Source organism: Bufo bufo, chromosome 4 (assembly GCF_905171765.1).
Source record: "Bufo bufo chromosome 4, aBufBuf1.1, whole genome shotgun sequence".
In the NCBI taxonomy this organism is placed as follows: Eukaryota; Metazoa; Chordata; class Amphibia; order Anura; family Bufonidae; genus Bufo; species Bufo bufo.
In genome coordinates, this window is record NC_053392.1 from 13,034,031 (window position 1) to 13,046,456 (window position 12,426).

The 12,426-nt window shown below is 40.4% G+C and overlaps 1 protein-coding gene across 1 annotated transcript in view; it reads right to left on the minus strand.

Moving 5' to 3' along the window:
• Nucleotides 1–3,552: 3,552 nt before the first annotated feature.
• The window catches only part of LOC120997662 (zinc finger protein 282-like), a 394,601-nt gene continuing 385,727 nt past the window's right edge, over nucleotides 3,553–12,426 (minus strand). Inside the window, exons 10-13 of the mRNA XM_040427858.1 lie at nucleotides 12,103–12,181; nucleotides 11,916–12,007; nucleotides 11,696–11,771; nucleotides 3,553–3,620 (exon numbers count right to left, since the gene is read on the minus strand). Coding sequence (XP_040283792.1) covers nucleotides 3,553–3,620; nucleotides 11,696–11,771; nucleotides 11,916–12,007; nucleotides 12,103–12,181 — 315 coding nt within the window. The remainder of the gene's footprint in view (nucleotides 3,621–11,695; nucleotides 11,772–11,915; nucleotides 12,008–12,102; nucleotides 12,182–12,426) is intronic.

The following is a 12,426-nucleotide window of genomic DNA, read 5'->3' on the forward strand; positions in this document are numbered from 1 at the left end:
AATTTGGGTGTTTTTTTCTCTATGTGAGTTTCAAAATTTGATTTTATGATGTTGTAAAACATATAGTACCTAAAGAACATCAAAATCATTTATCTCCCGTGTGATTTTTCTCATGTGCAACAAGACTTGACTTTTGTCTAAAATATTTTCCACATTCTGAACATGTAAATAGCTTCTCTCCTGTCTGAAATCTCTGATATACATCAAGAATTGACTAACTTGTAAAACATTTTCTACATTTTAGACATGAAAAGGGCTTCACTCCTGTAAATTCTCTGATGTATAATAAAACCCAATATATCTTTATAGCACTTGCAGTAGCACAGTTTCACCTTCTTGATAAATAATTACATTTGATCTATCTATGTGAATTTCCTCATGTCTACTAAGATATGATTTCTCTGCAAAACATTTCCCACATACTGAACATGAATATGGCTTCTCCCCTGTGTGAATTCTCTGATGATCTTTAAGTTTGGTTTTTGTAACAAAGCTTTTCCCGCATTCTGAACATGGATACGGCTTCTCTCCTGTGTGATATCTCAGATGTTTAACAAGATCTGATTTATTTGTAAAACCTTTCCCGCATTCTGAACATGAAAATGGCTTCTCTCCTGTGTGACTTCTCTCATGTATAACGAGACCGGGTTTATTTGAAAAACATTTTGAACACATTGAGCATGCAAATTGCTTCTCTCCTGTGTGACTTCTCACATGTTTATTAAGACTTGATTTACGTATAAACCGGCTCCCACATATTGAACATGAAAATGGTTTCTCTCCAGTGTGAATTCTCTGATGTTCTTTAAGTATGACTTTTGTTTTATAATATTTCCCACATTCTGAACATGAATACGGCTTCTCTCCTGTGTGTTTTCTCTGATGGGCAACAAGTACTGATTTCCTTTTAAAACCTTTCCCGCATTCTGAACATGCAAATTTCTTTTCTCCTGTGTGACTTCTCACATGTTTATTAAGACTTGATTTACATTTAAAGCGGCTCCCACATATTGAACATGAAAATGGTTTCTCTCCAGTGTGAATTCTCTGATGTTCTTTAAGTATGACTTTTGTTTTATAATATTTCCCACATTCTGAACATGAATACGGCTTCTCTCCTGTGTGTTTTCTCTGATGGGCAGCAAGTTCTGATTTACTTTTAAAACCTTTCCCGCATTCTGAACATGAAAATGGCTTCTCTCCTGTGTGACTTCTCTCATGTATAACGAGACCGGTTTTATTTGAAAAACATTTTGAACACACTGAGCATGCAAATGGTTTCTCTCCTGTGTGAATTCTCTCATGTCTAACAAGATGTGCTTTAGTTTTAAAACATTTTCCACATTCTGGACATGAAAATGCTTTCTCTCCAATGTGAATTTTTCTGTGGGCATTAAGAGTGGATCTGTTTTTTAAGTGTTTTCCACATTCCCCACAATTATACCTTTTACCCCCTTCCTGCCCAATAATTGTGGTAACAATCTGTGATTGGTCAAAGGCAGGTTCCTCATGATTAGAAGGATTATATAACGGGTCTGTACAGTTAAGTCCTTGATGTACATTACAGGTAATTAGGTTTTCTTCTGATGAGCGCTGCTCGATATCTTCATCTTTTTCTTTATAGTCTACTGTTAATATGACATTTTCCTCAGAATTCTTGAGATTTTCTGTTAGGATTAAAATTTGATTTTGTATTAGGAAGAGGTTACTAAAATGAAGGGTAGTAAAGTTTTTTTTACCTTTTTTTTTTGGAAATAGGAGATTTATAGATGCAACTTTTGTTTAAAAAATTTAGTTTACCCCAGATGACAATGTCTGGGGTAAAAGAATTTTGGGGAGATTTATCAAACTGGTGTAAAGTAGAACTGGCTTAGTGGCCCATAGCACCCAATCAGATTCCACCTTTCATTTTGTAAAGGAGCTGTCAAAAATGAAAGGCAGAGTCTGATTGGTTGCTATGGGCAACTAAGATAGTTCTACTTTACACCAGTTTGATAAATGACCCTATTTGTATGTATTTTATTAGAATAGGATTTACCTAATGCACACTTTTTATCTGAAGTTGAGACATGCAATAGAATTACAAATGAAAAAGGGAATCAGTCTGAAAAAAGTTTAAATCACAAAAAATAAATGAAAAATCTAAAATAATAACTTCTTATTAACCCTTGACGGATGACGGATATACAGTGGTCCCTCAGGATACAATGGTCTTTTCTGACCCATCGTAAGTGTAATACCTCGGAGTGGTATTACCATTTCTGTACTCTACTACTGTCTATTATGGTTAACATGAATGCCATCTTTGTATTTACTTCCAGGTCCTTCACTATTGTGCATTGATATTATTGTTATGCAACTGTTTTGTACATGTAATATGCCTGGTTCACCGGCAGGTGGCAGTGTATCTGGAAGAGAGCTAGATCTATGGATAGAATGGAACTTACCATTCCATTCTCCTCCTTTTGGGCAGGAATTAGCGAGTCCTGCTTCCTACCAGAAGGGAGGGGTTGCAGTTCTAGATTGTTCCAGTTTTAGACTCCATAGTGGAGCTAAGAAGACCTGAAAGAAGTAGCAGCCAGAGGAAATTGTTCTTCGGCTGGAGCAGGAGCCACCAAAGGGGGGTAGCTTGTAGAGCTCTCGGAATCCATGCTAATTTACTTTACTGAGTGTCAGGAGGGGGATAACAGCCCAAGGCACCCAAATCCAAGGATACCAGAACCGACCAAAAGTCCAGTAACTAGACCCATGCAGAGTTTAGCACAGCAGAGAGAAAGAAATCAGAGTTATTAAGCAAGCCTGTCAGCCCAGCAGAGAAAGAGAGAAAGCAGAGTTATCAAGTTTGCCTGCCAGTTTATGCCAAAGCCTGCTAGAACCAAGAGAAAGCCTGAATGTAAGAGAAGCCTGAATATTGTCTGGAATCAAGTTTACCCAAGTAAAGCTGCTGTTAAAGTTTACCAAGGTCTGGACTCAAGTTATTCTTTATCCCCTACCTCAACTATTTCCCCTTTATTTGCTTCGGAGCCTAAGCCTGGGGTCCGTTGTACCCAGGTAGGAGCACTGTGACACATATTGGCCGCACCACACCACTTGGCATTCCACTAAACCTGGAACGTGATAGGGCCCTGGGGGGCGGCTTGTTGCATAAGCTAAAACCAGACTCAGATCCAACCAATCAAGGACATTTCTCTGGTAAAATAGTTGGATTAGATGCTCGTTCTGACTGTTTTATCTGTCTTAGTTATCTGCTCATTTATCTTTGATGAAATTTTGGGGCTTTGAAAACGATCACTGAAGTTTCAATGGTTTTAGTGTTGAGCGAATTGAGCTTTGGATCATATATCTCAAAACTTAGTTTTAATGCTGCATGGAGAACCATCTCCATACGGCATTCAAATGTATGCGCTCTGGCGAGGGAAATTAATTATCTCTGAAGTCTCGCAAGACTTCAATAAATAACTTCAGACTTCGATTTATGGCTCTTGGAAAGGGGAGGAGTTAAAAATGAAAATTATTTTTAAAAAGTCATCATCCTTAAGGGGTTAAAGCCGGTTACTGAAAAATATTCAAAAACGCTATGAGAAATGGCGGGTGAATCCTCTCGAGTCGACCTATGAATACTAGGATGAAATAGAGAGAAATTTCCAAACAGTATCTCAGAGTCCTTGAGAGAGGTCTACGAAGATTGTATTATACATTTTGTATAAAATTGGCTTTTATGAGAATGATGAGTGTTGTAGTTGTGGAAGCCGGAAACACATGTGGTGGTGTTGCCCCAAGATGCACAGATCAGAGGGAAGTTATCAGCACCGTAACATAGTTACATAGTTAATACGGTTGAAAAAAGACAAACGTCCATCAAGTTCAACCAAGGGATAGGTGGGGAAGCAAATCCCAGAAGGAAGTGAGACTCTACACGTTTTCATAAGCATTTATGGTTTTTACTTTTAAGAATTCGTCTAAACCCTTTTAGAAACTGTCCACTGTTCCTGCTGTGACTCCGTGCTGAGGAAGTCTATTCCACAGATTCACAGTTCTTACAGTAAAGAAGCTTTGACGCTTCTGGAGACTTAACTTTTTCTTCTTCAGTCGAGGGCATTTTACATGAACAGCTTTTCGCCGTATTTTTTGTATGGCCCATTTATATACTTGTACAGGTTAATCATGTCCCCCCTTAGACGTCTCTTCTCAAGACTAAATAAATTCAATTCTTTTAATCTTTCTTCATAACTAAGACCCTCCATGGCCCTTATCATTTTAGTCGCTCTCCTCTGTACTTTTTCCAGCTGCAGTGCATCTTTTCTATGTACTGGTGCCCAGAACTGGACTGCGTATTCCAGATGAGGCCGCACTAGCGCTTTGTAAAGTGGTAGTATTACATCCCTGCCCTGCGAGTCCATGCCTCGTTTAATACATGACAATATCCTGGTGGCCTTAGAAGCAGCTGATTGACATTCTATATTGTAATTTACTCTACCATCCACAAGGACACCCAAATCTTTCTCTATAAGTGACTCTCCCAGTGCTACATCACCTAGGACATATGAAGCACAGAGATTATATGTGCAGAACTTTACATTTGTCCACATTGAACCTCATTTGCCAAGTTGATGCCCAATCACTCAGATTGTTCAAGTCAGCTTGTAGTTTGTGGACATCTTCCATAGACCGTACAGTTCTACACAGCTTAGTGTCATCTGCAAAAATAGATATGGTGCTATTAATCCCATCCTCAATATCATTAATAAATAAATTAAATAATAAAGGGCCCAGCACTGAACCTTGGGGTTACCACTTATAACCCGGGACCATTCTGAATAGGAATCATTGACCACAACTCTCTGGACACGGTCCTTCAGCCAGTTTTCAATCCAATTACAAACTATACTTTCCAAGCCTATAGACCAGTGATGGCGAACCTTTTTAGAGACTGAGTGCCCAAGCTGCAACCCAAAACCCACTTATTTATCACAAAGTGCCAACACAGAAATTTACCCTGAATACTACAGTCCCATATAGTATATCTTCCATGTATATCACTTAGCTATAAAAGCCTGCCTACATTCAGTGCTCTGCCTGAGATGTTGATAGTGCACCCTGTGCTGATGAATGGCAGGAAAAGTCAAAGGCATATTGGTACACCATAGACTTTTCCAGGGTGTGAGTGCCCACAGAGAGGGCTCTGAGTGCCACCTCTGGCACCCGTGCCATAGGATCGCCACCACTGCTATAGACCTTACTTTACTTATTAAGCGTCTATGAGGGACAGTATCAAAAACCTTTGCAAAATCCAGAAACACTACATCCACAGCCGCCTCTCTGTCCAGGCTACTACTACTAACCTCCTCATAAAAACAAATCAGGTTAATCTGACAACTTCTGTCCTTGGTAAACCCATGCTGGTTATCACTTATAATATTATGTATAGTCACATACTCCTGTATATAGTCCCTTAACCCCTTAAGGACTCGGCCCTATTTCACCTTCTGGATTTTTTGCAAATCTGACCAGTGTCACTTTAAGTGCTGATAACTTTAAAACGCTTTGACTTATCCAGGCCATTCTGAGACAGTTTTTTCGTCACATATTGTACTTCATGACACTGGTAAAATGAAGTAAAAAAAAATATTTTTATTTATTTAAAAAAATATCAAGTTTACCAAATTTTATTAAAAAAATAGCAAATTTCCAAGTTTCAATTTCTCTACTTCTATAATACATAGTAATACCTCCAAAAATAGTTATTACTTTACATTCCCCATATGTCTACTTCGTGTTTGGATCATTTTGGGAATGATATTTTATTTTTTGGGGATGTTACAAGGCTTAGAAGTTTAGAAGCAAATCTTGAAATTTTTCTGAAATTTTCAAAAACCCAATTTTTAGGGACCAGTTCAGGTTTTAAGTCACTTTGCGAGGCTTACATAATAGAAACCACCCAAAAATGACCCCATTCTATAAACTACACCCCTCAAGGTATTCAAAACTGATTTTTACAAACTTTGTTAACCCTTTAGGTGTTCCACAAGAATTAATGCAAAATAGAGATACAATTTCAAAATTTCTATTTTTGGCAGATTTTCCATTTTAATATTTTTTTTTCAGTTACAAAGCAAGGGTTAACAGCCAAACAAAACTCAATATTTATGGCCCTGATTCTGTAGTTTACAGAAACACCCCATATGTGGTCGTAAACTACTGTACGGGCACACGGCAGGGCACAGAAGGAAAGAAATGCCATAAGTTTTTTGGAAGGCAGATTTTGCTGGACTGTTTTTTTTTACACCATGTCCCATTTGAAGCCCCCCTGATGCAACCCTAGAGTAGAAAGTCCATAAAAGTGACCCCATCTAAGAAACTACACCCCTCAAGGTATTCAAAACTGATTTTACAAACGTTGTTAATCCTTTAGGTGTTTCACAAGAGTTATTGGCAAATGGAGATGAAATTTCTGAATTTTTTGGAAAATATTACATTTTAATCCATTTTTCCCAGTAACAAAGCAAGGGTTAACAGCCAAACAAAACTCAATATTTATGGCCCTGATTCTGTAATTTACATAAACACCCCATATGTGGTCGTAAAAAGCTGTACGGGCACACGGCAGGGAGCAGAAGGAAAGGAATGCCATACGGTTTTTGGAAGGCAGATTTTGCTGGACTGTTTTTTTTTTACACCATGTCCCATTTGAAGCCCCCCTGATGCACCCCTAGAGTAGAAACTCAAAAAAGTGGCCCCATTTTAGAAACTACGGGATAGGGTGGCAGTATTGTTGGTACTAGTTTAGGGAACATATGATTTTTGGTTGCTCTATATTACACTTTTTGTGAGGCAAGATAACAAGAAATAGCTGTTTTGACCCCATTTTTATTTTTTGTTATTTACAACATTCATCTGACAGGTTAGATCATGTGATATTTTTATAGACCAGGTTGTCACGGATGCGGCAATACCTAATATGTATACTTTTTTTTAATTTATGTAAGTTTTACACAATGATTTCATTTTTGAAGCAAAAAAAAAATCATGTTTTAGTGTTTCCATAGTCTGAGAGCCATAATTTTTTCAGCTTTTGGGCGATTACCCTGGGTAGGGTATAATTTTTGTGGGATGAGATGACGGTTTTATTGGCACTATTTTTGGGTGCGTGTGACTTTTTGATAGCTTGCTATTACACTTTTTGTGATGTAAGGTGACAAAAAATGTTTTTTTTAGCACAGTTTTTATTTTAAATTTTTTACGGTGTTCCTCTGAGGGGTTAGGTCATGTGATATTTTTATAGAGCCGGTCGATTCGGACGCAGCGATACCTAATATGTATACTTTTATTTTTATTTATGTAAGTTTTACACAATAATATCATTTTTAAAACAAAAAAAAAATAATCATGTTTTAGTGTCTCCATAGTCTGAGAGCCATAGTTTTTTCATTTTTCGGGCGATTATCTTACGTAGGGTCTAATTTTTTGCGGGATGAGATGACGGTTTGATTGCATATGACTTTTTGATCGCTTGCTATTACACTTTTTGTGATGTAAGGTGACAAAAAATGGTTTATTTAGCACAGTTTTTATTTTTTTATTTTTTACGGTGTTCATCTGAGGGGTTAGGTCATGTGATATGTTTATAGAGCCGGTCGATACAGACGCGGAGATACCAAATATGTATACTTTACCCCCCTATTTTTTACCTTTTTTTTTTTTACTTTATTTGGGGAAAATTAAGTTTTTGTTTATTTTTACTTGAAACTTTTAATTTTTGGGGGGGAAAACTTTATTTTTGAAACTTTTTTTTCACTTTATTTTTTGTCCCACTTTGGAACTTGAACATTTGGGGGTCTAATCCTTTACAATGCATTCCAATACTTCTGTATTGGAATGCATTGGCTGTATGAGTAATACTGTGTGTATTACTCATACAGCTTCCGGCCTGTGAGATCCAGGGGGCTGGATCTCACAGGCACGTCACAGGAAGGCAGCGGCGATGCCTCAGGAAGGCATCGCGCTGCCTTCCATGCCATCGGGTCCCCCCTGCAGCCCCATGGGGACCCGATGGCACCACCGCCGCCGCATCAGGTAAAAGCCGCAAACCGCAGGTCTGAATTGACCTGCGGTTTGCGGCGATCGCCGACACGGGGTGCCTGCTCAATGATTTGATCGGGCACCGGGTTCCGATCACCGCCCGCCGTCAGTACGTCATGGGTCCCTAAGGGGTTAAGATTCCTTCAAACATTTTTACCACAACAGAAGTTAAACTAACTGGTCTATAATTACCTGTTGAGGACCTTGATCCTTTTTTGAATATGGGCACCACGTTTGCCTTGTGCCAATCACTTGTCACTGTACCAGTCCCTAAAGAATACTTAAAAATTATAAACAGGGGCACAGCAATGACTGAACAGAGCTCTTTAAGCACTCTTGGGTGTAATCCATCTGGACCCGGAGTTTTATTCACATTTACCCTATTTAACTTCTCTTGGACCATATCTACAGTTAGCCAATTGAGTATATCGCTGGATGTACTAACAACCCCGGCGCCACAGATATCATCTCATTTCTCTTCTTTTTTATATACAGAGCTAAAAAACCTATTTAGGAACTCTGCCTTTTCCTTATCTTCAGTGACTACCCCTCCTTTACCATTATTCAGGGGCCCAACCTGCTCAGACCTAGGTTTTTCAGCATTTATATATTTAAAAAACTTTTTGGGATTTGTTTTGCTTTCTTTTGTTACCTGCTGTTCGTTTAGTACCTTTGCGAATTTTATGTCCTTTTTGCAGATTTTTTAAGTGCAATTACTCAATGTGGATTTGAAGCTCTCCCATTTATCCTCAGTATTATTATGTGACAGTAGCTGCTCCCAGTCTATGCCCTGAAATGCTGCCCTCAACCCAGGCAAATTAGCCTTTTTGAAATTCAGTGTCTTTGCTCTGCCTGACAGAGTTTGCTTCTTATAGTTTAGGGGGAATATAATTATATTGTGGTCAGTATTACCTAGTGTTTCTCGAACAGTAACATTGCCAACAAGTTCTGCATCATTAGAAATTACCAGATCCAACAGAGCATCGCCCCTAGTGGGAGCTTCTACAAACTGGCCCATAAAGTGGTCCTGCATCAAGTTGAGGAATTTTCTCCCCTTTGCAGTTGAGGCAGAACCGTGACCCCAGTCAATGTCTGGGAAGTTAAAATCTCCCACTATGACCACTGTACCCGCCTGTGCCGCCCGCTCTATTTGGTTATACAGTTGTGTTTATATCTCCTCTGTGATGTTAGGGGGTCTATAGATTACACCAAGTATTATTTTTTCAGTGTTTATAGCCCTTTGAACTTCCACCCATAAGGTTTCCACATCCTCACCATCCACACCCTCAATTGCCTCTTTCACACTTGTCTTCAGATAACTCCTCACATACAGGCACACACCACCACCTTTTCTATTGACCCGGTCTTTCCTAAATAGTGTAAAAGCCTCAATATTAACAGCCCAGTCATGTGAAGAGTCCAACCATGTCTCAGCTACACCAACTACATCTATGTGTTCTACTAGTACCATAGCCTCCAGCTCTCCCATTTTTCTAGCTAGACTTCTGGCATTTGTGAAAATACATTTTAAATTACTATTACCTGTAAAGTGATTATCCGTTTTTTTTTTTTTTGTTACCTTGTTCAATTTTTGTATGTAACAGGTTCTTGTTACCAGCAGTTCTATTTTTTATAAATGTATAGTTATTCCCAGTCTTCTCCCTATTTTCCTTGCTAACCCCGGCCCCCACTAAATCTCCACTTTCCCCTTCTATAACCCGCTCTCTATCTACACTATCTACCCCCTTATTAGTATGACCCCTCCCCCAGATCCTAGTTTAAAATCTCCTTTAGCCATCTAACCATTTTTTCCCCCAGGGCAGTTGCACCCTCCCCATTGAGGTGCAGCCCGTCCATACTGTAGAGCCTGTAACCGACCGCGAAGTCGGCCCAGTTCTACATGAACCCAAACCCTTACTTCCTGCACCAGCTTCTGACCCACTTATTTAACTCTCTAAGCTCCCATTGTCTCTCTGGTAAGGCTCGTGACACTGGTAGTAGTATTTCTAAAAACACTACCTTGGAGGTCCTGGACTTGAGCTTCTCACCTAGCTCCCTAAAATCATTTTTAAAGGACCTTCCATCTCCCACTGACTTTGTCATTGGTGCAATGTGTACCATGACCGCCAGGTCTTCCCCAGACCCACCCAGCAATCTGTCAATCCGATCCGCAATGTGCCGAACCCGAGCACCCGGCAGACAACACACTGTTCGGCATTCATGGTCTCGGCGACAGATGACCCTATCTGTCCGCCTAATAATAGAGTCCTCTACCACCAGCATCTGTCTGACCTTTGCTGCACTCCTTTTCCCATCCTTCCTGCAGCGGTCATGCTCCTGGTTGTTAGGAGAAACGACCTGCTGCAGTGTTGCTGGCCCTGGGCTTTCATCCCTAATATCAGCCAAACAGGCATATCTACTAGGGTGTGCCAGCTCAGGACTAGCCTCCCTAAGACTTTTCCCTCTACCCCTTCTTTCTACATTAACCCAACTGCTGATCTGATAGTTATGATCTTGCCATCCTCCACCCCCCTCCATTTCACTGACCCCAGTCAGCGCCTGCACAGTGAGGTCTAAGCCTCTCTCCAGTTTTGCAATGCCCCTAAGTATTTCAAGCTGCTTATTTAGATCCAAGATCTGGGCTTCCAAATATGCAACATGATTGCATCTAGTGCAAATGTATTCACCCTAGAACGGCTCTTCAAGGCACGGACACACTGCATAGGACACACTTAGTGGCATTGTCCATGGAGCACATGTTTAATGGGGATGAAGAGTAAAGAATGAAAACAGTAAATATGAGTTAGAATTAGACCCTGTCTGCAGTAGTTGATGGACTAGCTGGAATCAAGCCAACACACAAGGAAATTCTATCCAACCTTAGTGTCTTGCTCCTTGTCTTAAACTCCTTTTCTTTAACTCCACTTAATCAGAAGCCTACTTGGGACAGCAAGCCTCAGGAAGAGCTAAAGATACTAAAAACTGTGCACGGGGACAGATACGGGTATGGGAGGGAGGCCAACTTAAAAATCCTATGTTAGGAAATGAGAAGATACTTTATAAAAACTGACAACTTAAGCAGATATCATAACATCTAGGACCCCTGGAGTAAATGGGCTACAACGGTCAATGAGGTTTTGATGGAGTTTTTGAGCCAAATCCAGAAGTGGATCCAGCAAGAAGGAGGAGGAGACGTCCTCCCTTCATATTTCCTATTCCTTTGGAGCCGGTATACATAGACCAGCAGCAGAACATCAATAGCAGTCAGAATAATGGAGACTACTGAAAAAGAACATAAAATAACAGCCTTGCTTCACTGAGGGCAGATCAGGTCTTGGGAGAGAAGTATCGGGTGTTCGGAATTTCAGTGACCGATCCTTTTGTTCTCCCGGGAGATAAATATCCACAAGAAGTATCTGGACGCCCCACTGACAACCCAGACACTTAGCCGAGCCGAGCATGGAGGTATATGGGGGAGTCGGAGGGATAGCGGTCAGCTGAATGAGTGGCCTAAACACACCTAACTTGGTGAGTACACAGAGTTCGCCATTCTCCATTCATTATTCCATACCTGTGGTCACATGGACTGGAATGTCCTCCTCCACCTCACTATTACACGGGGGATCGCCCATCATCAGCTCTTCCTCATCCTTCACTTTAATATCAGTCAGATCTTCCCCCTGATTTGTCATCTGTAACAATTCAGTACAATACAGCAGACAGGTGGAAAATATAACAGATCCACATAAGGGACCCCCACCATTATTGACCCCTCTATGTCTGCAGGACCCCCCCCCCCCCCTATATAGATGTGTATAGGGCTCAGCTCCATCTACCTGATGGTTCTCTGGGAGCTTCTCCTCTGGACAGTCCTGGGAATACAGAGGACAGGGACATCTCTTGGGGGGATTTCTTTCTATGATTCCATCTGTAAGAAACACATAGGAAAGGATAGATTGATACATGTGACGATAAGAAGATGGTAGTAGCATCCAGGTGACCCTCAATGCAGACAATTCTTACACTGATGATCGCCCCATAAATCCATCTCCTCTTCATCATCATCTTTAACCTCAACCTTAATATCAATCAGATTTTCATCCTAAACAAGAAAAATGTAAATTCATCCTTGGTTCAATCCCTTTCTGGTCAGATTCTGGTGAGACATCAGCTCCATCTACCTGATGGTTCTCTGGGAGCTTCTCCTCTGGACAGTCCTGGGAATACAGAGGATGGGGACATCTCTCGGGGGGATTTCTCCTCCTGGATCCATCTGTGGAGACACAAGCACACAGTGACTGAATACATGGCCTCCTGTAGATCTGTCTATAGATCAGACTCTTCTCT